At 39.7% G+C, this 25,985-nt stretch overlaps 1 protein-coding gene across 2 annotated transcripts in view; it reads right to left on the reverse strand.

The window, feature by feature from the left end:
- The window catches only part of FRMD3 (FERM domain containing 3), a 285,052-nt gene extending 267,572 nt beyond the window's left edge, over window positions 1–17,480 (reverse strand). For both annotated transcript variants that reach the window (XM_090274210.1, XM_090274209.1), the window contains exon 1: window positions 17,183–17,480. In XM_090274210.1, coding sequence (XP_090130336.1) covers window positions 17,183–17,329 — 147 coding nt within the window. In that variant the 5' untranslated portion in view covers window positions 17,330–17,480. The remainder of the gene's footprint in view (window positions 1–17,182) is intronic.
- Between the last annotated feature and the right edge of the window lie 8,505 nt (window positions 17,481–25,985).

Below are 25,985 nucleotides of genomic sequence, written 5' to 3' on the forward strand. Positions count from 1 at the left end.
ACAAGAGGCAACCACACATTGATGTTTCTTTCCCTCTCTCCCTTCCTTCCCCTCTCTCTAAAAACAAAAGTAAATAAAATCTTTAAAAATTTTTTTGACATATCTTTCCCCTAGTTCTGGAAGTGTCAGCTTAGCTAGCCCTATAAAACAATTAATTCTCCAGGCCATGTGGCCCATATAAACCACACCCCAATGGGATTGTCATTTCTCCCTAATAAAAGATGGTCAATACTGTTTCCTAAAAGAAAACACAAAATTCTGGAAGAGTTTGTGGAGAGTAGTGACCTCTAAGGAGTATATCAAGTGTAGGAGAACGATTTATTTTTCATTAAATAATCTTTCATATTATTTGAACTCTTACTATGTGCTCTATAATAATTATTAAAGAGAAAAGATAGTATTGGGTTGGTCAAAAAGTTTGTTCTATTCCATAAGATGGCTGTAGTAGCACTTATCTGTCTTTAATATCATTTGATACAATTTTATGATTGTATTGTGACAGCTGTCATATCAGCATGTATTTTTTTAAAAACCATCAAAATTGGTGAATTATTGTGTAGCCATTTTAATATTGAAGATGGAAGAAAATACACCACATTTTCAGTAATTACACTTTATTACTTCAAGAAAAATAAAAATACAACTAAAACACAAAGACCTGTGCAGCGTATAGAGAAGGTGCTGTGACTGATGGAGCATGTCAAAGGTGGTTTGCAAAGTATCGTGCTGGAGATTTCTCACTGGATGATACTCCATGGTTGGGTAGACCAGCTGGAATTGATAGCAATCAAATCAAGACATTAATTGATTATAATCAACATGATGAAATGAAAAAAATGCATCTTATTTTATGAAAAAAACACAGACTTTTTGGCCAACCCAATATCTCCAAAATAAATGATGGTGGGTGGGGTGAGAATTACTAAGGTGCTGTTTATTTTCAATAATTACAAGTTTTAGAAATGAATTTCCTTTGTCTAAATCAAAGATGAGGGTAGGGATGAAGGAAAAATAAATAAGTAATTAGATAATCTAACAATGTATAAAAAGAATTACACACCACAACCAAGTTGGATTCATCCAGTATGCAAGGCAGGTTCAACATTCAAAAATCAATTAATGTGGGCTGGGCAGGGGGGAGCAATGGGAAAAAAATGGGACAACTGTAATTGAAAAACCAAAAAATAAAATTAAAAAAGAATCAACAGCAAACTAAAAAAGAAAAATCATATGATCACATCAATAAATACAGAAAAAAAGTATGTGACAAAACTCCAAGCCCATTCATAATAAAAGTTCTGAGTAAACTAGGAATAGAGGGGAACTTTCTCAACTTGATTTTTAAAAATCTACAAAATACCTCCAGCTCATATTATACTAAATAGTGAGAAACTGTTAAGTTCTTCAACTAAGATTAGGTACAAGGCAAGGATATCCCCTCTCCCCATTCTTTTTCAAGATTGTACTGGAAGTCCTCCCTATTGTAAAAAGGCAAAAAATGGAAATAAAAAGTATACAAGTTGGGAAGGAAGCAATAAAACTGCCTTTGTTTACAGATTACATGATCGTCTATGTAGAAAATCAAAACGCTGGGTGGCTCAGCTAGTTGGAGCATCATCCCATACACCAATGGGTTCCATTCCCAGTCAGGGTACATACCTAGGTTGTAGGTTTGATTCCCAGTTGGGGCGTACACAGGAGGTGATCAATCAATGTTTCTTTCTCTCCCCCCTCCTTCACCGCCCCTTGCTTCTCTCTCTAAAAATCAATAAAAATGTATCCTCGGGTGAAGATTTTAAAAAAAAGAAAATCAGAAAATATTGACAAAAAAAAAAAAAAAAAACTTCTGAAACTAATAAACAATTAAAGGAGTAGCAAGGTTGCAGGATACAAGGTTAATATACAAAATCTGTCTCTTTCCTACATACCAGCAATGGAGGGTGGAATTTGAACTTAAATGATTATATGCTACTTATTTCCAGATACAAGGAAAAAAACCTAGCAACATTAACCAAGCTCACATGAACAATGCCTTATCATGAAATCGAAAGAACTATGAAAATGGCAGTCTGGATACCAGGTTCCAATCTTCTCAGCCACTCACCAGGTTAAGTGAGACCCTTCTCTTCTTTGGATTTCAAGTGCTCCCTGAGAAAGATGCAGGCATCCTTTCTCAACACACTCTCCCAGTTAAGTGGTCAGACAATGCCCGTTCTCTTTTAAAACTCATCTGAGACATCATCTCCTTCAGAAAACCTTTCCTGTCCTTCCCAGGCTGCATTAAGTGCCCCATGACTGCTCCAGAATTTCTATATAGGATACTTTTTGAGAGTGAAAATCCAGTAGAAAGAAGGGAAGGGGGTGTGCAACTTTTCTTGAAATCACATTTTACACCAAGATACAATTTTTGATGAGATATTTGCAAGAGCAAATTTCTTAGAGAAGTTCTTACACACTTAAATGTGATCCATTTCAAAGAACAACCTTTTGAGGAGTAATGACTTTGGAAGAGAGTAACTGGAGATTAAAGAAGGGCTACACCTTCCCCCAAGCCATACCTGGTTCCACTGTTGGCTTCTCTATGTATTCAATAATATCTTGGTGAGTTCTTCTATCACAGTAGTACCACCTTGAATCTGTTTAGGTGTCTGTCTTCTCTACTGGAAAGGACAATATTCTTATTTATCCTTGTATTTCTGGTACCCAGATGAGTTCTTAACAGAGATCCTTAATAAATGTTTGTTGGCTGAGTGGATGGATGGATGGATGAATGGATGGGCAGGTGCGTGGCTGGATAGGTAAATGAGCAGGTGGGTGGGTTGACAGATGAATGGCCAGATGAGTGGGCTGATGGCTGAAAGATAGGAGGGGACACTTTCTCAATCTTCAATTTTACTTTCAGACTAAGTTCTCTAAACGGTGACGATCCTGAATGTCAAATTCTCAAAATCTCTCTCTCCATTTCCAGTAATATCAAGAAAATGTTTCATATTTAATAACTGCTCAAAACATTCAGAGAGAAAAGGCTGACATTTCCAACTCAGTGAGTGAACTAAAGAAAGGTGGGGAGGAAGAAAGGAAGAAATCTTTAACAATAAATATTGGATAATAGCACTAAAAGCCTCCCTTTCTCTAATGGAGGTACAATTTGGAGATAAAACTAAACCACCTTCTTCTTTGTGGCATATGATTAAAATCTGCTTTGTTCTTCTAATTTGCTATTCTCAAATTACCACACTGCTGCTGGCACTGCAAACTCAGACTTCGTGGCTGCCCTTGAATTACTGTACAACTTTTCCTGCTCTTTTCTGTTTTAATCAGCACTGACTCAAGAAAGCACCATCTACACGTGGGGAGAAACTATGTCTCCAAATCTGGAGACAAAAGGTGTCATTCAAGGTCCACCGCCCACCCCTGGCCACCCCCCCACCAACACCCCATGCCATTATGCCCCTCAGCAGAAATACATCTCCCTTGAGGTTTGAGAACACAAGAGGTGAAGTTATCCTTGACAAGGCTCCAGGTGGTATGAAGTTTTTTTTTACCCCTGACTCCAGAGATATCATTACTCTTTTGCCTACAAAACAAAGAGAGTCTAACAGGATATAGCTAGTGCCTAACAAAAAAAAAAAAAACACATTTTCATATTTTTCTCAAAGTCAACTAAATATCGTGGTCTGGGATTGCTAAAATTTTAATTATCAGAGTCATTCTCAAAACTAAGAGGTGAATTACCTTAGAGAATATATAGAAAATTCTATTGACATCATTCTTTCTTTTTCATTTGCAGTTTCTTGAAGGTTAATTTGAAATTTCAAACTATAAGCAATGTCTATACCATGCCAAACATGTAAAGAGATATATTTCAATTATCTACATATGTTAAATGGAAAAGTATTCATAAATACATGATAAGTTGGTTGCAATTTTCATTGAAGTATACATTGAGCTACACATTGACTAAAAGAAAGTAGATAAGAACTAAAACCCTGTCCTTGGATGACAGTTGTAAAATATCAATAGGATTGCTTTACCCAGACATATGACCAGTAGATGGCTTTCCCCTTAAGGAGTTACTTAGGAAGTTGTCATTGGAAAAGAATTACATCGTTTAGACTACCAAGGAAGATTCAAAACCAAAATAATGGCAGTATTTAGTATCATAGGAGCAAACCAAAAACCCAAGACACTGTACCCCATCCTAATTTTGCTAAATATGCAACCTTAGGCAAATCATATAACATCTCTATATCTCAACTTAATCAACTAGCTAATAAATGCTATTAACATACTAATCAAGGATATAAAGAAGCACATGAGTGAACAGAAAGGATGTGGCTAACCAAGGAACCACTAAATACCCAACATATCATACATTGTAGCCAACACCTACACACAGATACAGATCACAAGGACTAGCATTATTTTCAGGACAGTGGACAGTAGTATGTATATACACCAGTCCCCAAAATAAAATCAGTTAGGAACAGCAAAAAAGAATTATTAACCAACTTATTAATTAGGTTTATCTTCTCTTCTATTAATAAGGCTGATTAGTTCATCAATTTTTAAGACTACTTAATTTTATCATCAATCATTAGTAAATGATATTGTATTTGAATTTTTACTGTCTGTGTGTGAAAACTCTGGTTCAGTCAACCTTTTCATGACCAACATTTACCATCAAGGCCTAGCACCTTAAAGCAATAAATTGTGCTTCTGTGGCAAGATATAATAATCCAAACCTTGATCTGTTAACATACTAACTCTTTTCCCCTGCTACAGAATAATCACATTTCAAACCTTAACAAAATGCATATATATACTGGTAAAACTCTATTGTACATCTAAGATCCAGATTATTATGTTACCAATATCAGATTTTTCTTTTAACAGTTTTATAGAATTTGAATTTATTTCAATTAATATTCACAATAACCCCTGGAAATTAAGTAACAAAATTTGTCATAAAAGATATCTGAGATATAAATATCAAATAAAGGATAAATTATCGCAGCAAAATTTGCAAACCTGCTCCTCACATACCATGTTTACGTCAGTGCTATACCATGTCAATAGAATTTTAAAATGTATTATCCATTTAAAGGTCATGATGCTGTCTAAAAGGATGACTTCCCTAGAATGAAAATCCTTTGCTTTGTAACTCAGAAACCTTAAAGCTGAGAAAGGGCTTTTTTCAATTGCTAGGCCAAGAGCAGGAAAATGCTTTTCCACTGATGACTCTGATGTGGCTGGACTAGTTACAGAAGAAAGTGGGGAAGCTCTTGCTCAGGTAAGAGTTGCCTAAAAAATGGAAAATAATTAAACACCCTTGGAAAGAATTCCAAAGCTCATAATCCATTGGTTTAATTTACAAGGATGACCCAAGCAGAAACCCAGACAAAAAGGAAGACTCATTATAGTGGTTTCATTCATACCTCATGGTCTCTACCACCACTTTCATCAACAGTGAAGACTCTGTTATCCATGTCTCCATGGCAGACTGCTCTGCTGACTTTCACTCCTTATATCCAACTGCCTACCGCAAATCCTACACTCAGATACCCTACAGGTACCTCAAGTCAATATGCCCAAGATGACGCTCATCATCTTCTCCCCCCAAACAGCTTCACCTTTATTCCATCTTCCTAGGGCCAGCTTCATGGGTGTATGACCCATGCTTAGAAGGACCCCATACTTGGTTTAATGGTCTGCTGTCATGATCCTTAAATTCTTAATAATTTTGAACGGGCCCCACATGTTCATGTGCACTATGCCCCAAAAATTATGTGGGTAGTCCTGTCTCTCTTGGAGAGACATCACCATTACCTCTGTCACCAAACCCAACCAGCTAGGACTCACCCTGGATTCTTCCTTCTTTCACTTCTACATCCAATCATGCTGTTTCATGCCAGGCAAGAGATCACCTTTCCTGTAATACCTTTTCCCCCTTCTTCAAAGAGTTGCCTTCCACTTTTCCATTATTAATCAAGATTAACCTATAGCACAGAGTTATTGCTGCCCCAGTCTGATACAGATGCCTCCTCTTGGTCCTCCACCTGCAGAAAACTGTGCCTACCTCTGACATTTCTTCCTTGTATCACTATCTTGTCTCTCTCCCCACAAATGACTGTGAGCCTCTTGATGGCTGATTTTATTTTCTTTTTATCTCCCATTCCAGGCTCTGTTCTTGGCATACAGAAGACATTTTTACATGTTTATCAAATAAGATTGTAATTTCAAAAAACTTTACTAATTTACCTTTGGAAAAAAACATAATTTCTTGATCGATATCAATGTTCTTCCCTTTTAGAATGAGCTTTATTATTTTTCTTTTTTTCTGAAGTGGTCCTCTCATTTGTCTCTGGCACCTTCAGGGAAAATCACCAAAGCAAACAGCCCCAGAGCTTATGTTACACCTCATATGCACTTTTCACTGTCCTCCAGGGTCACTGTCCCTCAGGATCACTTCTACTAGTGAGAACAGTGGGGCCCCCTATGCTTCTGGGAGTTTCCAGGCACTGCTAGCAGAGACACAATGAGTTGTTTGTGATGAGAAGTTGCCAGAGTTCCTCTGCAGTGGCATCAGGGGTCCAGGATACAGGTAAGAAAGTATGGCCCAGGAAGACAAGAAGGCCCTCACTAGCCCCAAGCCCCCATGCACTTCAGCCTTTCAACACTTCATCAGAGTGGTCATAACAGGTAACCCTGTTTGAAAAGCAACCTCTTGATTTGGCTGGGGCAGGAGTCCACAGGAATCATTCCACCCCCAGCATCAGTGTCTAATCAGCACTTTGGTCTATCATGATAGACACACCTGGTGAATTTTTTTAATTCACTCACCCAGTCACTCAAACATTCATTGAACATCTGCTGAGGGAATGTGCCAAGTGAGGCATTATCAAAGGAGATAATAGCCAAAATGTCCCCACCCTTAAAAACATTAAGAAAAGTATTATGAAAAAGATAAATTCCACAAATGCTTTACTATTTCAAGTGTGGTTCACAGACCAGCAGCAGCAGCATCGCCTGGAAGCTTGCTAGAAATGTCAAATTTCAGGCTCCTCCCCAGGACCTCTTGAATCAGAGTCTGCATTTTAACAAGAATACAGAAGATGTACTGGAATATCAGAGATTGAGGAGCATTTACACATCCCTCCCAGAGCTGTCACTTATGCATGTGAAACTCAGATTCTCCATGAAACACATTCTGATATTTCCATTCCTTCAATGTTTTTAAGTTCTTCCAAAATGCCTACTTAGAAAAAGAAGTAACAACTTAAGAATTCAAGAGACTAACAGACCTGATTCAAGTGGCTTACATTTTAAACACTGAATGTATTATGGTCCATAACCAAAAGAAGGGTCTCAAAATAAGACATGGCTGTATCTAATTATTAAAGCTTAAAAGTCACAATTCAGTTAGATAGCAAGCACAACTGAGGAATGCCTACTGCAGCAGAGCAGCCTCATCTCTCTACTTTTAACATTAGGTATATGATTACTACTAAGAATTCTAAATATACATATACACATTTTCCATGTACACACTGGGTGTCTTTTATTTAATTGATACCATCTCAAGTACTTATAACTTGCAATCTTGGAGGCCCAAGATGCATGGAAGTTCTTTTTTGTTTTATTTAGTTTTCTTTTTAATTTTTCCAGAAGTTCAATAAATTGATAGTCACCAAAGCCAGCAATTCTTAAGCTTGTTGGCCTCAAAACTCCATTACACTATTGAGGATTTATAGGACTTTTATTTGGGTTACATATATCAATATTTGCTGAGAATTTTTAGTCAATTTTTGACTCATTAAAAAAGATAAACTCACTGCACATTAACATATATTACATATTTCATGAAAATAACTTATTTATAAAATAATAATTGAGTAGGAAAGGGAGCAATGTTTTACAGTTTTGTGGATATCTTTAATGTCTTGATCACTAGAGGACAGCTGGATTCTCACATCTGCTTCTGGAGGCAAAGTGTTGCAATATCACATATCGTGCAGCCTCTGAAAAACTCCACTGTACAGTGGTGAGGTAATAAGAGTGGAAAAGGCAAATGACATCTCCACAAAGGTAACAAGACAATTCAAGAAGGAAAAATTGTTTTTTCAACAAATGGTGGATAAAAAGCAAAAGAATGAAGTTGAACCCCTACCTCACACCATACACAAAAATGAACTCAAAATGGATCAGAGAAGGAGAATGGCTACTAACAGGTATGGGTTTATCTGGGGAATGATCAAAGTGTTCTGGAATTAGATGACTGTACAACCTTATGAATATACTAAAACCCACTGAATTGTACACTTTAAAATGGTGAATTTTATGGTATGTGAATTACATACCAATAAAACAATAAATCAAAAACCTAAATGTAAGAGCTAAAATTATAAATGTTGGAAGAAAACAAGCATAAGTTCAAGACCTTACATTAGGCAATGGTTTGCCAGCTATAACACCAAAAACATAAGCAACAAAAGAAAAACTAGATAAATTGGGTTTCATGAAAATTTTTAAATTTTTGACACCTTCAAAAAGTTAAAAAGCCCACAGAATGGGAAAAATATTTTGCAAATCATTTACTGTATAAAGATTTGTATCCTAAATATATTAAGAACTCTCATAACACAATAATAAAAAGAAAATCTAATTTTAAAATGGGCAAAGGATCCAAATAGGTAGTTGTTCAAAAATGATACACAAATGGCCAATCTTCACAGAATAAAACGCTCAATATCATAAGCCATCAAGGAAATGCAAATCAAAACCCCATTGAGAGACCACTTTATATCTACTAAGATGGTTATAATCAAAAAGACAGATAATAACAAGTGTTAGCAAGGATGTGGAGAAATTGAAACCCTTACACATTACTGGTAGGAATGTAAAATGGTGCAGCTGCTTGGGAAAACAGTTTGGTAGTTCTTCAAATGATTAAACTAAGAGTTATCACATGACCCAGCAATGTCATTCCCAAGAGAAGTGAAATGTGTCCATACAGCAACTTTTAAAGGAACGTTCACTACAACACTACTCATAATAGCCATAAAGTAGAAACAACCTAAATTTTTATCAATTGATGAACTGATAAAACAAAATATTACCTATCTTTTCAATGAAATATTATTCAGCAATAAGGGAAATACTGACATAGACTACAACATGGATGAACCTTGAAAACATTATACTAAGTGAAAGAAGCCAGTCACAAAAATCCACATATTATATGATTCCATTTTTATCAAAATCCCACAATAAGCACATCTTTAGAGACAGGAAGTGGATTAGTTGTTACCTAGGGCTGCAAATTTTAGGAAGAAATGGGATTATGACTGCTAAAGGGCAGAGTTTCTTTAGGGGATGATGGAAATGTTCTAAAAATTGATTATGGCGATGGTTACACAATTCTGTGAACATATTAAAATTGTACACTTGACTTAGTAGATTTTATGGTATTATAGCTCAATAAAACTTACCCCCAAAAGGTAAACAACACCTTGGGATTTTTTTTGAAAACAGTTTGAACATCATAGACCTCCTGAAATGATTTGAGGGACTTCCAGATTTCCTTAAACCATACTGAGGACCACTCACCCAGACAAAGCATCTAGAGCAGATATGGTGGGTTACCTTTGTAGGGGCCGTTTCCTCCTTCGCCCTTCCTCTTTCTGAAGAGAGCCCTGATTTTTAGATATTGACCTTTTCTCCACGCAGAACACCACCAAGAAGGACACTGATTCTATCCTGAGTCCCAGGGTCAAGTTCTGATCACCGTAAACTAATTAGAAGATCCTCTTCCACTGACTGCAGTCACTGTCCAGAGGTGAACACACAACCTAGAAGGTCTGATCAGGATGACGGCAGGACTTCTGCTTGAAACACTGAGCTGGAAGTGGTTTCACTCTTCCTCTGGAAGGTGTTCTATAAGAAATGTGACAACTGGAACTATTACAAACTTTTCACTATCAGTTCAAAGATAAAGCCATCACAAAAGGCAGGACAGACCTTGAATTCAGTCCGTAACTCAGGACATCTGGATAAACGAGCCAGTATATGTGCTTGATGTTAACGCCAGTTTGAATTAGAATTTGCTAGATGAAGTTAAAAGTGTCCGAGGGATATAGTGTCCAAGTGATGTGGAACTAACAGTATTTCATTCTCCCCACAGTCAATACACTTTGCATTTGCTCTGAGGACATCAAGAGATAAGATCTGAGCAGACCATTGAAATAAGATTACTTTATTTTTCAGAATATACTTAATACAAAGAGCTGGCCCATGAATTCTCGCCTAAAAATGTCAGCACTGAGCCACATTATTTAACCAACTGTCTTTCCTTTCTATTCCTTTTGTGTCTGATTTTCAGTGAACTCTAAATGGCATTCTAGATGAGTTTGACAGAGAAAGTGTTAGGCTGTTGTTACTAACAAAAAAGGTGTGGCTGTCATCTAAATCTAGCTTCGATTTCACCAGCAGAGTTATCATGGGGCCTGACATTTAGTACATATGTATGTTTGAATGTGACCATCCAATTCCTGTTCCAACAGATAAGAAATTTGGGGAGTAGTACACTGCTACCTTTATTTTTAAAATTAATTGGTTAGAGTAGTACTCTACATTTGGGTTATATTTTAACAATTACACCATGCTTCTATATACCTGATCTCAACAACCCAGGGGAAGATGGCAATTGAGGAATTATTATGCCCATTTTACAGATGAAAAACAAGAGGCTCAGTGATTTGCTTAAAGTCTTGAACAATCAGAAAGTGAATGGAATTTATTTGGGCTTAAGGACCCAAATAAATTTGACTTAGATTCTAAGTAAAAGCCTTTTCACTACTTAGGATTACTCCTAATATACCTGCACATAATATTAAGATAATTATCTATATTTTTTCAGCTCTTACTCTGGGCCAGGCACTAAGCCATTAGTGCATTTGACATACACTCTACATTGAGTCCTTACAAGAAGCCCATGAGGTCTGTGCCATTATTATCCCCACTTTACAGATGAGGAAACTGAGGCCCAAGAGGTAAAGTGACTTGGCCAAAGTCACCTAGCTAGTCAATCACACAGCCAGGGTTTGAACACAAACAAGCAGCACTCCATAACATAAGTTCTCCACCACTTTGCCACACTCTCACTTCAGCAAGACTAGAGATGTCTGCTCTGCACAAGATGGCTTGTGGCTACCCAGAACCCACCTGTTCAATAAGGACTGAACTCATATTTAACAGCAAACTACAAAGAATTATCTGATAATTTTTCTTGCTATGAAATTTGATCATACAAAGATAGTCAAATTTGCCTAAAATAAGCCAGGGTTAAGATAACATCCTATTAAACTCTTCTCATAATTGTATTGTAACAATAATTGTAACTTAATTTGACCTATTCTTTTTTAAAGTATATCTTACTATATATGCTGTAACAGTTGTCCCAATGTTTTTCTCTTTGCTCCCCTCTGCCCAGTACCCCTTTCCCTCCAGCAGTCCCACCCCCCTTTAGTTCATGTCCATGGGTTGTGCATATAAGTTCTTTGGCTTAACCCTTTCCTATATTAATCTTAACTTACCCCTGTCTGTTTTGTACCAATGGATTATGCCTCTTAATCCCTGCACCATTTCCCCATTTCTCCCCCTCCCCCCTGATAACCCTCCAATGATCCCCATATCTATGATTCTGTTCCTGTTCTGATTGTTTGCTTCGTTTGTTTTTGTTTTTATTTTTTAGATTCTGTTGTTGATAATTGTGAGTTTCTTGTCATTTTAATGTTCATAGTTTTGATCTTCTTTTTCTTAAGTGTGTCCCTTTAATATTTCATATAATAAGGGCTTGGGATAAATGAACTCCTTTAGCTTTACCTTGTCGGGGAAGAAGTATATCTTCCCTTGAGTTCTAAATAATAGCTTTGCTGGATAAAGTAATCTTGGTTGTAAGTCCTTGCTCTTCATCACTTTGAATACTTCTTGCCAGTCCTTTCTTGCCTGCAAATTTTCTTCTGAGAAATCAGCTGACAGTCTTATAGGAACCTCTTTGTAGGTACCTCTCTTCTTTTCTCTTGCTGCTTTTAAGATTCTCTCTTTAACCTTTGGCGTTTTAGTTATGATGTGTCCTTTTTGTGTCTAACTTGTTTGGGACTCTGTGCTTCCTGGACTTGTATGTCTATTGCCTTCACAAAATTAGAGAAGTTTTCCTTCATTATTTTTTTCACATAAGTTTTCAATTTCTTGCTCTTCCTCTTCCTCTTCTGGCACCCTTATAATCAGGATGTGGTATGTTTAAAGTTATCCCAAAGGTTCCTAAGCCTCTCCTCATTTTTTTCAATTCTTGTTTCCTCCTTCTATACTGGTTGACTGTTTATTTCTTCCTTATGTTCCAAACCATTGATTTGAACCCCAGCTTTCTTACCTTCACCATTGGTTTCATGTGTGTTTTCCTTCATTTCACTTAGTATAGCCATCACTTCTTCCCTTAAACATTTGCCATACTCAGTCATGTCTGTCAAATCTGTGAGCATCATTATCACCAGTATTTTGAACTCTGCATCTGTTAGGTTGGCTATCTCCTCATCGTTTAGTTCTCCCACTGGAACCTTGGTCTGTTCCCTCTTTTGGGCCATGCTTCTCTCTCTCCCCACCTTGACAGGCTCCTGTTTTTCCCTCTTTGTCTTAGGTAGGGCTGTTACATTGTAAGGGACAGGGCCTTAGGTATTTGTCAGTGTGGGGCAACCTGTTTCACCATATTGTGACATTATATGTGGGGGAGGGGTCTGAGAGGGAACAATGCTGCTTACTCAGTTCTCACCCCTTTTCCAGGCACTTCTCCCACTTCCCATATGGGACTGGTGCCCCTCTAGCTGCTGCCCTGGTTGTGGTTCCCAGAGTGGGTGGATTTGCAGATGTTCTAGGACCATGGGGGTCCTCTAAACAAATGGACTCCACTGAGAGATCATCAGTTTCTTCCACTGTCCTTACCCCCACTGGTTTTCACAGTCAGTAGCAATGAGGCTGTATTTTCCCCAGCATCGGAACCATAAGCTGCATGAAATTTGACCTATTCTGAAAGACACTATTGGTTGCTTAGACAACAGCCATTCCCTGCCCTCCACCACACACACACAAAGGACCTCCATTCCTTCCATAATGGCAAAGCCCACCTCCAGTTATAGAGAGTTAAAATGAAGGCACCAAATGTGCCCATTCTTAGACTTTTTTGCAGCTAGGTCGTGGGTATATGACATGATCCTGACCAATGGGATCCACTGAGAAGACTTATGGGGCCTCTAGAAAAGGTATTCTTCTGTGATTTAAAAAAATTCTTAAGGAAATACCCCCTTTAATAAGGTGGATATTGTAATGCCTTACTGGCATATAGAATTACTGCAGCTATCTTACAATCATGACAACTATAGTGATATAGCCAGCATGCAGGACAGCAGAACAGAATACCAGACAGTACCTGGATCCACACAGAGCTGCTGAACAGCCCTGAAGCTGCCCTACCTCTGGACTTCTCATCCAGTAAGATAATAAGTATCCTGGTAATTTAAGCCACTTTAGCCTGGCTACTGTCTTACTTGCAGCCAAAATTATCCTAACTCTCAAGTTTCAAGAGGCAGTACTACAAAGAAGAAAGAGCTCTGGATTCTGAGTCAAAGAACCTGGGTTCTCATCCACTTACTTGACAAGTGACCCAAATTGCTTACTGTCTCTGAACCTCATTTTCCATATCTGTAAGTTTGAGATAACATTCAATAACATCAATAAAATGGAGATAATGAAAAGCACAGGAGGTAATGTGTATACAACCACTCTGTCAATAACAATGTAGTTGGTCTTAGGTAATAATTAAACTATAGACTTTTTAAACTGAAACCATCTATCTAACCCAGCTCTCTTATTTTACAAAAGAAGAAACATTGACTCCAAATATCAAATGACTAACTCAATGCCCCACAACTGGTTGATAACACAACTAAACCGCACAGCTCTGGATTCCAAATCCAATGTTGTCATGCTAGCCTTATGTTGATAGGTAATGAGCTCGATTAAATATTGGGCACTCCTTCATTCAGCAAGTGTTTAGTGAACATATACCATATGCCAGGTGCTACTTTACATATTGGGGGCTCCTTGATGAACAACAACAAAATATTCTTACTCTCATGGATTTAACAATCTAGAAAAGAAAGGATCCAATCCATACCTTTAAAACATTTATTGAGTGACTACTATTTGCTAAGCACTATGCTGGAATTTCTATTCAAATCCAAATCCAAATTCCCAATAATTATCAATCATGCTTACTAGGCTTTGCTAAAGAATGAATAATGTAAAAAGCCTATATATTACTCAATAAAAATCACTATTAAAAATGAGAAGTTCATTAGAAGGAGTTGTGAATAACCATGCTGGCATCTGAAAAAGTAGATAGAATAGGAAAAATGGCTAGGACTCCACTCTGCTTGAAGCAGCAAGACTGAGTGAAAGAGGTTAGAACTAAGCCATGTCCTTCCTCCTACAGTCTCCAGACTTCAAGGGTTGGCTCAGTTGGTAAAGCCCAGTAGGGAGTATTCAGTGACTCCTTCCCTTCTCCAAGCCTCTGTCTGGTGTCCCAGACTCTCTTTTGATTCATTGTCCATTTGGATTTCCTCTTCCACACCACCTAAAATAAACATTCACACACAAGTGACATGATAGAACAGTACCCCAGACCCTGTTAAAAGACACTGAGCTAATGACTTTCAGCATTTCCTACTGGAACTGGCTATCAGGATGCTCAGACTGGGCCATTAGGTTGTTTGTTTGGAAATTTTCTTTGCCAAAATATCAGCAAAATTACATAATTTGAAAAAGGAATGTGTAAAAGCTGTTCTTTTTCAAAAATTCCATAACCCATATTTTGTGTGAGTTACAAAGGAAGAATGTGTGTGACACTATTTAACAGTCCATATACTTTCTGTGATTCCCTGGAACAGAGGGAAAAAGGAAGGAAGGAAGGAAGGAAGGAAGGAAGGAAGGAAGGAAGGAAGGAAGGAAGGAAGGAAGGAAGGATGACTTCTCCAGGGCATGTACTGATGACTCCAAAAGATTGTTTTTTGAAAAAAACATTTTTGTTCTCACTCTAAACAAATGGCAAGGGTTTTTCTGTATATGTGTGACCTTATACCCAGAAGTACAATTTTAATTCCTGGGTTTGGAATGCTCTAAGAAGTTTCATGATTACCAAAATAAAAAAAAAAATTTAATTCACTTTAACTGTTTAAATGAAAATCACCATTCTGGAGCAGAAGGGACAGAAAAAGATGTGCCACAAAATAAAACATTTGACTCTCTTTAAGCAATGCCCAAGTCAAATTTTTAGATCGTATCATTTTAACCACATTGGTATCAGTTGGGCCATACAAAGTCTAACTTTTCAACTGTTATTAGACTGGCTACAATTATGTTTCCCAGAAAACCAGACTACAAGTACATTTCCTTTGAGGAACATTCATTTATTCTAAGAAAGACTTATTACAAAATCAGACAAAAACAATGGCATCAACTCCAAGTTGGCACAGGAAAGATATAGCAAAAGAGAACTCAACGGCCCCACTCCATACTCCTGGCCCCTCCATTATCTACATATTCAATATGGATTAAGACTTATATATCCACCTTCAGAAGTAAAGCAAAGTGCACCAATGACTGTCTTGGGATCACAAGCTAGTACATGCCAAATGTTTCTGTACAACCAACCCTCTGGCAGCAGAAAAACTGCCTATCCTGCTAATCTTTTTATTAGTAAGTTTAGCAGCAATACTTAGCTCAGAATGAAATCCAAGATCCTCTAGAAAATTCAGGGGGAGCCTAATTTCCTGGGAGATCATGGGGCACCACATTCCTGCCATGAAACTGTGCAGCTGTCAGCTTACAAATTAGTTGCCGCTGTCTGTATGTCACAAGTTCCCACCAGAAAAAAAGAAAATGAGGAAGACCTTTCATTCATTCATTTATTCATTCTTAGTTAACACAACCCAGAACCTGATTCCTGCCACTGGGAGATGCTGCCCCCATTCACCTCTCACCAGAACTGCGTAGGGTGCACTGTATTTGAAGCTTCATTGAAGGCTCTGGTAGGTAAGAAGAGGAAATCCCAGCGTAAATAGATTAAAAGTCAGAAAATAGAGCTGAACCCAAACGCGACCTTTCCAAATTGTGCGCTCCGAGTAGGTCGTGGAAGAGGGCACACTTGCGCAGACAGCACACACACTTGCAGCTCATAATAGCTCTCCTGCAAGCCCAAAGGCAGTTACTACCCGAGGACGGGGCTGCCGGCAAAGCTACCTTTGCCCAAACAACTCTCGCCTTCTCCAACTTGGGCAAGAGCGAGTGAATGTCCACCACCAGTACTCCAACGGGCACTTTTTTCCCTGGGACCTAGGTGCCGCTGAGGTCCCTAAGCCCTGAACTCAGCTCAGTTCAACTCTGCCGGCCTCACAGCCCTTTGCCTTTCTCTGAAACACCCAGATTTCTCATTTTTCCTTTTGAGGTAGCTCAAGTTCCACGTAGCAGGCGCCCCATGCCTCAAGGCTGTAGCCCGGGGCTGCCCAGCCTCTCGCCCTCCCGAGAAACTTCGCAGCCTCCTCCCCTCCTGCCCCCACCACGTAGTGGAGAAGTAAAGGCTAAGGGAAGGGAGCTGGCAGGGAGCCGGTCGTTAGGTCTCATGCCACCTAAGGAGCCCGAGTGCTGGAAAGAAAAATGAGTGCATGCCTTCTCCACGTGGAGGAAGGGAGGAAGGAAGAGTGGGCGACATGAAGGTATCCCTCTAGGTTCTCGGAACTCCCATTTCCTCGTAGGAAAGGGGGCAGGGGGTTTAGAGTCCCCAGGAGACAACTGTCCGAGGCTCCCAGCCTGAGCGCAGCCAGACTTTCGTGAAGTGTGCATGCCCAAAGGGGCTTGGGTTCAGATACCGTTCTCCTGGCGCCTGCTGGGAACAGTGCCCCCATCTCTGGGTAGGGCTCCCAGCCTCATAACGCGGAGGAACCGAAATCTGGCTTTCTAACAAGACCTTGGGGCGGGTTCCTCACCCCTGACAGTGCACGCCCACCCGCAAAGCGATCCCCCCTCCACCGCACCAGGCGCGTACCCCACTTCCCTCACCCAGCGCCTCCCGCACCTGGATGTGGCAGGAGATCTCCGAGTCGTCCAACAGCCGGATGGTGCATTTCATTTCCTGGCTGAGCGATTTGATGCTGGAGCTCCGAAAGTGGATCATTTTCATGCTCCTCCTGCCTCTCGGCACACAGTGGCAGGAGGCGAACATGCACCGCAGCCCGGAGGAGCGAGCTGGAGGCTCGGGGCCGGTCTGGCGCTCGCCCTTAGGGACACACACACACCCAAGCACGCACCGTCCTGGACACCTGAGTGAGACTCAGCTCTGGGACAGCAGTGGCGACAGGCGCCTGCAGCCACACTTGCCGGGGTGCTTGAGCGTAGCGGGCGGTACCGGGCGGGTCCCTCCTTCTCTTTCCTCCTCCCCCTCAGATCTCTCCACTCCCGCGCCTCCCCCGCGCCTCCGCCCAGTGTGCGCGCTTCGGTGCCTCTCTCCGCCTGGGCTCACTGGCAAAGCCTGCACCCTGCCCGTAATCCCCGGCAGGCGTGAGATGCACTTGCTCCCGCGTCCCCTGCCTCGGGAGAAGGCGGAGGGACTGCTGGTACTGGGGGCCGGGCGCCCAGCAGTGGCCTGCTCCTGCCGCTGCGTCAGGCTGGGCCCGGCCACCTCCTCCCGCTCCCACCTCGATCACTCTAGCTTCTGGTAGTGCTCGTCCCTGCCCCGGCTCCCCCATGCGCCCGGCAGCTCTGCTCGCGCCCCAGGGACCTGCAGACAGGGGATATGGAGGGTTCCGCCACAGGAGAGGATTGTTGGACCAAGGACGAATCCCAGAGAGTGGCATGAAACGCTGGCACATCTACACCAGGAATACGGCTAATAGTTACAGTCTCTGGTACTCATGAGGGTATTTTTAAACCTTTATTTTATTTAACATTAAGTGGAATCAACCTCCTTCTCTGAAAATTTCAGTCTTCCTTAATTTCCCATGTTGATGTCTCCCAAAATTTCAGTATGATCTTTGGTAGCAGTACTTTAAACGCAAGCAAAGGGGTCCCTATCCTGCCCTCCCCCTTTAAGGACTTTCCACCTGCTCCCCAGTTGCTCAGGAATGTAGATGTACCCCATCCTGTTTTAGACCAGTTTCTGGGTACTGGGGACCTTGGAATTCCTGCCAGCCTCCAAGGTGTTGGGGATCCCCTGCCTCTCTGTCTTCATCAGGGTGATTCAAGCCCCTGGATGGTGTGCCCATAGGCCCAAAGGGTGGCTGTGGGGCAGGTGGATGGAAGTTGGATGAGGAGACCAGGACGTCCAGTAGTGGGAAGAAAAGGGGGGCCCTTGGTCCTGCTGCCCTTTCCTGGGCTAAACAGGTCATTATTAAGGAGTTAGAGGAAGGGCTTGTTGCTCAGCTGTCAGCTCTTGCCTCATCCAAAGGCTCACCCCGTCCTGGGGCTGGGAGAGTCATGGCCCAGCCTTTTCACCTAACCTTGGTATGGTCTGATGGGCCACACATGCTCTAGGCCATCCTGTGGGGTTGTCTGGAGCTTGGTGGAGCCTTCATCACAGCCAGACTTCTCCCCCTGCCTGCTCATGCTTCTTCTCTGTGTTGATCACTAATAAATACCCTTCAGGCCAAATTCAGTCTCAGCATCTGCTTCTATGGACTCCAAAGGCAACAATTTGTGAAAACAGAAATATAGAGTATATTTTATTTAGTATAGATTGTTGCTTTCAAATAGTTAGATAAGGGTATGTGAGCATCCATGTGTACTCTTGCACTGGGCCTGCAAACATCAACACCGTTCCTAAGGGGTCTGGGAAGTTGTGGATATTATTCTTGACCCAGCTACTGGCCAGCCCTGGGGATCCTGGGAAAGTCTTTTTATTTCTTAAGTTCAAAGCCAAGCACTACCATGTTTGTTTTGCCTGTCTCGCAGGTGGCCAAGAAGCTGGGGATAAGACAACATCAGTGGAGGAAGCCAGGTTACCGCCTATAATCTGTAAATCCCCATATGCACAGAAGAGGTGGCAGTGATGTGATTGTCCCAGTCCACTTTCAAAACTAAAACTGGAGTTGGATCATCTCTCCCAACCCAAAGAGCAGATCTAAGACAGCCCAGAGATCAAAGAAAGGTCAACACCACAGTCCACGCTTTTCTTTAAAAGATAGCTAAACCATCCTTATTATAATGACCTCTGGCTCCAAAAGAGTCATGATCAATAGTCCAAAATTATCTAAAGTTTCAAGGAAGCAGAATGAGAACAACAAGGACAGTAGGAAAAAGAACACAGGTCACCCATATTGAGGAAATGAGAAGAATCTGGGATTGGTTTTCTGGCCTGGTCTGGAATGAAGGCTGAGAGTCAGCTAGTATAAAGATATGGGCCCTGAGCATACATGAAAAAAACAGCTAGGTAAATTACCACATATTGTCACCTGGATTGAAGTACCCATTGAAAACAAGGAACTCAAAAATGAACTCAAGAGATGAGTTTAAAACTGGACCACTTAAGGAAAAGCAATGACACACTCAGATTCCTAAATTCTCAGCTCAAGACTTAAAAATCTGTATTCCTTACCATATTATTTCACTTATATGTGGAATCTAGAAAACAAATGAGCAAACATAACAGAAACAAACTCATAGGTACAGAGAACTAACTGATGGGAGGGGCATTACCAGGATGGGTGAAAAAGGTGAAGAAATTAAGAAGTACAAAATGGCAGTTACAAAATAGTCATGGGAATATAAAATACAGCTTAGGTGAAATAGTCAATAATATTGTAATTATAAATGGTGCCAGGTGGGTATTAGAATTATTGGGGGACTACATCGTAAGTTATATAAAAGTCTAACCACTATGCTGAACACCTACCTAAAACTAAAATAATATTGAATTTCAACTGTAATTAAAAATTTTTTTAATTTTAAATTTTTTAAAATCCATATTCTTTCTATAACAGAGCTAAATTTTTTATTAATTTAACCACAAAGCTAAAATAACTGAAAATTACTCAAAATGCTGTTAACAAGTTGCCAAATCATAAAATCAATTGAATTATCAGCCTCGCCAGATTTCATGTGTAAGAGAGAGATATCATCAGAAGAGTAGGAATCTGGGAATAAAAATGGGACCATAGCCTTCGCCAGAGTGGCTCAGTTGGTTGGAACACTGTCCCGTAAACTGAAAGGTTGCAGGTTTGATTCTGTATCAAGGCACATGCCTAAATTGCAGGTTTGGTCCCCAGTCAAGGGTCTACAAGAGGAAACCCATTCTCACATTAATGTTTCTCTCCCTCTCTCTCTCCTTCCCTTCCCCACTCTCTTAAAAAAGGAAAAAGAAAAAGGACCATAAGATAGGATTTGAATAATTACTAGTCACTCAAGCCCCCAAACACTCTTCATAGCACAAGCAAAACCTGTTCTCTTACATCCTGAAAATGTTTCTGCCTTGTTTAAAGACATTATTCTGACCTCACCTGAAGCAGTTACCTCTGAAAGGAAGCTAATCTCCTCCCCACACCTCCCTCACCACCTCTAACTACTCTCTTAACTCCTAATACTTGAATCAGATCCAGGTACACCTGGGAGGTCCATTACAAAGTCAACCCCAGAAGGAGAAAGAATTAAAGGTTCTGCTAATTTAAATTTAAAAGTATATATATATGAATAAACCTAAATTTGTCAATCTGAGTGCACTTTCCAGTGACTTTGGTTTCAACATACTATCTAAATTAATTGACCTCTAGACTCAGCTAAATGAAAATGAGAAAGATGAAATCCCCTGATATTTGTACAGGAAAAAATCCAAAGAATCAAGGAGAAAGAAATATTGAAGTAGATTTTCACACGTAGCCAGCTCACCTCTCTTGTAACCATTTCTCCTGATGGTGTCTCCATCAAGTCTTTCAGAGAATCATTGGAGAAAGAACACCACCATCTTTGTAAAGCCATGGTGGCTGTGAAAGATATTGCAATTGAAAGGAGCTCCCTGTTTTAAATGAGGATTATGGGAGCCTGGATTAGCAGAGGAAAAATAGTACCAAGGAGGGCATGAGCAGTGGGGCCCAAGTAGACTTTAGAGTGATGTAATGTACAGGGAATTTGCTGATCCTATTGGATCTCTAGGATGAAAAAATTTCTAGGTCTGGTAAACAAAAGCCTGACTAAAACTCCCCCACAAAAATTCTCAAATCAGAACCTGTCCCTACAAATGACCAGACACATCTGAGTAAAGGAAAGATAAGTCCACCTGAGGAAATAAAACATTGACCATAGACTTCTGGCCAAGATGGAGACATAGATAGGCACACTTCACCTCCTTCCACAGCCATAAGAAGGAATACAACTACCTCAAAACAAAAACAACCAGAACTACCAGAAAATTGAACTGCATGGAAGTCCAACAAACAAAGATATAAAGAAGTACTACTCATCCAGATGGGTAGGAGGGGCAGAGACAGAGAGCTGGGGTAGAGAAAACGCAGTGTGGTGGCAGCAGCAAAGCAGTGGATATATCCAGTCAGTGGAACGAGCTGTCACACATTATAAAAGCCAGAAGGGACATTCCTAGTCCCAGGTCAGACCATGTAGCTCAAGGCCCAGTACCAGGAAAATAAAGCCTCATAGCTTCTGGCTGTGAAAACCAGTGGGGGTTAGGGTGATGAAAGAAACTGCTGACCTCTCAGGTGAGTCCATTTAGAAAGCCCCCAGGGTCCTAGAACATACACAAACCCACCCACTCTGAAAACCATCACCAGGGCAACAGCTAGAAGGGTGCCAGTCACATACAGGAAGCAGGTGAAATGACTGGAAAAGGGGAAAGTGCTGAGCAATTGTAACTGTTCCCTCTCTAACCCCTCCTTCACATACAGCACCACAAGGTAGAGAAATCAGTGGCCCAGCACTGAAGGACACCTAAGGCTCCACCCATTACAGTGTAACAGGTACAAAAGGTCTACCTAAGACACAGAGGCAAATATAGGAAGCTATCAAGTGGAGGAAACAGAGAAGTATGGCCCAAAAGAGGGAGCAGATCAGGGCTCCAGAGGAAGAACTAAGCAAGGAGGAGATCACCAACCTAACAGAGGTACAATTCAAAACATGGGTGATAACAATGCTCACAGATATGATTGAGTACGGCAAATGCATAAGAGAAGAAGTGAAGGCTATACTAAATGAAATGAAGAAAAAGCCATATGAAACCAACATTGAAGGGAAGGAAGCTGGGGTTCAAATCAACAATTTGGAACATAAGGAAAAAATATAAACAGTCAACCAGTACAGAAGAAACAAGAATTGAAAAAAATGAAGAAAGGCTTGGAAACCTCTGGGACAACTTTAAATGTATCAACATCCAAATCATAGGGGGTGTCATAAGAAGAGGAAGAGCAAAAAAATGAAAACTTATGTGAAAAAAGTAATGAAGGAAAACTTCCCTAATCTGGCAAAAGAAATAGACATACAAGTCCAGGAAGCACAGAGAGTCCTAAACAAGCTAGACCCAAAGAGGACCACAGCAAGGCACATTATAATTAGAATGCTAAAGGGTAATGACAAAGAAAATCTTAAAAGCAGCCAGAGAAGAGTTACCTACAAAGGAGAACCCATAAGACTGTCAGCTAATTTCTCAAAAGAAAATTTGCAGGCAAGAAGGACTGGCAAGAAGTATTCAAGGTGATGAAAAGCAAGGGCTTACAAGCTATCATCTAGAATGGAAGGGCAGATAAAGTGCTTCCCAGCAAAGGTAAAGCTAAAGGAGTTCATCATCACCAAGCCCTTATTATATGAAATGTTAAAGGGACACACTTAAGAATAAGAAGGACATCAAAATTATGGACAGTAAAATGACAACAAACTCACAACTATCAACAAATTAATCTAAAATTAAAAAAAAAAAACTAGAACAGGAACAGAACCATAGATATGGAGATATTATGTAGGGTTATCTGTGGGGAAAGGGAAGGGGGAGAATATGGGGAAAGGTGCAGGGATCAAGAAGCATAACTGGGATACATTAACAATGGTAAAGTAAATGGAGAAGCCAAAGAACTTATATGCATGATGCTTGGGCATGAACTAAGGGGGTGGGAGGATTGCTGGAGGGAATGAAGGTACTGGGCAAAGGTGGAGCAAATGTGAAAAAAATTGGTACAACTGTAATAGCATAATCAATAAACTATACTTAAAAAAAAAAAAGAAAACATTAACCATAGCAATGAAGAACTGACAAGGTCCAGTTCTTTTTTTTTTTTTTAATTTTTATTGTTTTTCTATTATGGTTGTCCCACTTTCCCCCCATTGCTCCCCTTCCACCCATCTCACCCCTTCTCCCACAGTCAATCCCCACCCCGTTGTCCATGTCCATGGGTTATTTATACTAGTTCCTTTACTAAACCCTTCCCCTACTTATCCCTAGGTCCAGTTCTTAATAAAGAAGTGGCAGTGGAAGAGATTATAATGTCTTGTGGTCAGCAGTAGTAGCTGCTACTCCTTATAAAAGACTTCCCAACCCCATGGATCACAGCACTTTGATGAGTCACAAATGGAAAACAGGTGGCCTGACCATAAAAGATTGATGGTTGTAAATTTTGTATATTGATTAAAATTTTTAAGCATTTTTCCAGTCAATAAAATTGATAATTAAAATAAGAAATACTTAGGCATAAATCTAACAAAATATGCACAAGATTTATATGAGAGAAACTACAAAATTCTGATGAAAGAAATCAAAAAACTAAATAAATGACAAGATCCCTGTTTGTGGATGGGAGGACTCAACATTGTTAGGATGTCAGTTCTTCTCAGCTTGGTCAATGCAATTCAAATCACAATCCCAGTAAGTTGTTTCATGAATATCAACAAACTTTTTCTATAGTTTGCATGAGAAAGTAAAAGGCCCAAAATACAACACAATACTGCAGGAAAACAAGTGAAAGGACTAACGCTACTTGACTTCAAGACAATATAAAGTTACAGTGAACAAAGACAGTGTGGTACTGAAAAAAAAAATAGACAAATTAATCAATGGGAAAGAATGAGAGCCCCCAAAGAGACCCATATAAATATAGTCAACTGATCTGTTTTCCTATTATTACCTTTGCCTTTTCCAGATAGATGTCATATAGTTGGAGCTGTACAGTGTGTAGACTGGCTTATTTCATTTAGCACTATGCATTTTAAGGTTTCTTCATGCCTTTTGGGGGCTTGATAGTGCATTTGTTTTTATTGCTGGACAACATTTTATTGTATGGATCTGTCATAGTTTGTTTATCCCTTTACTTATTGAAGGACATCTTAGACGTTTCCAATTTCTGGCAATTATGAATAAAGCTGCTATAAACATTTGTGTCCAGGTTTCTGTGTGGACGTGGTTTTCAGCTCATTTGGGTTAATATTTACAAGCATAATTGCTGGGTTGTATGGTAAGCCTGTGTTTAACTTTTTAAGAAACTGTCTTCCAAAAACCTCTAGCATATTACAGAATTTCCTTCTTTTTTAAGGCTGAATAACATTCCATAATTTGTATACTATATTTTGCTTATTCACTCATCCACTGATAAATACTTGAATTGCTTCCATGTTTTAGCTATTGTGGATACTACTACTATGGACAAGGGTGTACAAGTATTTCTTTGAGACCCTAATTCCCTAATTTCAATTCTTCAGGGTATGTATCTAGAAGTGGTCATTCTTTTAAAAAAAAAAAAATTCTTAAACATTTTATTTATTTATATTTAGAGAGAGTGGAAGGGAGAGAGAAAGAGAGAGAAATATCAACCTGCGGTTACCTCTTGTACATCCCCAACTGGGGACCTGGCCTGCAACCCAGGCATGTGCCCTGACTGGGAATCAAACCGGCAACCCTTTGGTTTACAGGCCAGCACTCAGTCCACTGAGCCACACCAGACCAGGCAGTAATTCTATTTCTATTTATTTTAAAAACCATCATACTATTTTCCACAGTAGCTGTACCATTTTATATCTCCACCAACTGTGCTCATCCTCTCCAGCACTTGTTTTCTATTTTAATTTTCACTTTGCTTACTGCATACTTCAGTTCTTTGAACTTTTTATTATTTGTTTAATTTCTTATTGGTGGAAAATACACACAGCATAAAATCTACCATCTTAACCATTTTTTAAGGACACAGTTTACTGGTATTAAACACATTCATAATATTGTGCAAACAGTACTGCCATTCATCATCAGAAAACTTTCATCTTGTAAAACTGAAACTGTATGAAAATTGAACATAACCACCTATTCCTTCCTCCTTATAGCCCCTGGTATCCACCATTATACTTTCCGTCTCTATGATTCTGACCACTCAAAGCACCTCATTTAATGGAATGATATACAGTATTTGTCTTTTCATGACAGGCTTATTTCACTTAGCATAATGTTCTCAAGGTACAATTATGTTCTAGCATATTACTGAATTTCCTTCTTTTTTTAAGGCTGAATAATATTCCATAGTTTGTATACTATATTTTGCTTATTCATTCATCCACTGATGGATACTTGAATTGCTCCATGTTTTAGCTATTGTGGATAATACTGCTATGGACATGGGTGTACAAATATTTCTTTGAGACCCTAATTTCAATTCTTCTGGGTATGTATCTAGAAGTGGTAATTTTTTTTTTAAACCACCGTACTGTTTTCCACAGTAGTTGTACCATTTTACATTCCCACCAACTGTTTACATCCTCTCTAGCACTTGTTTTCTGTTGTTGTTTTTTTTATAGTAATAATCCTAATGGTGTGAGGTGGTATCTCATTGTTGTTTTGACTTACACACACCCTAATGATTAGTGATGCTGAGCATATTTTCATGAGCTTATTGGTCATTTGTATATCTTCT

The sequence above is a fragment of the Furipterus horrens genome, unplaced genomic scaffold (genome assembly GCF_987537825.1).
Source record: "Furipterus horrens unplaced genomic scaffold, mFurHor1.1.pri manual_scaffold_4, whole genome shotgun sequence".
NCBI lineage: Eukaryota > Metazoa > Chordata > Mammalia > Chiroptera > Furipteridae > Furipterus > Furipterus horrens.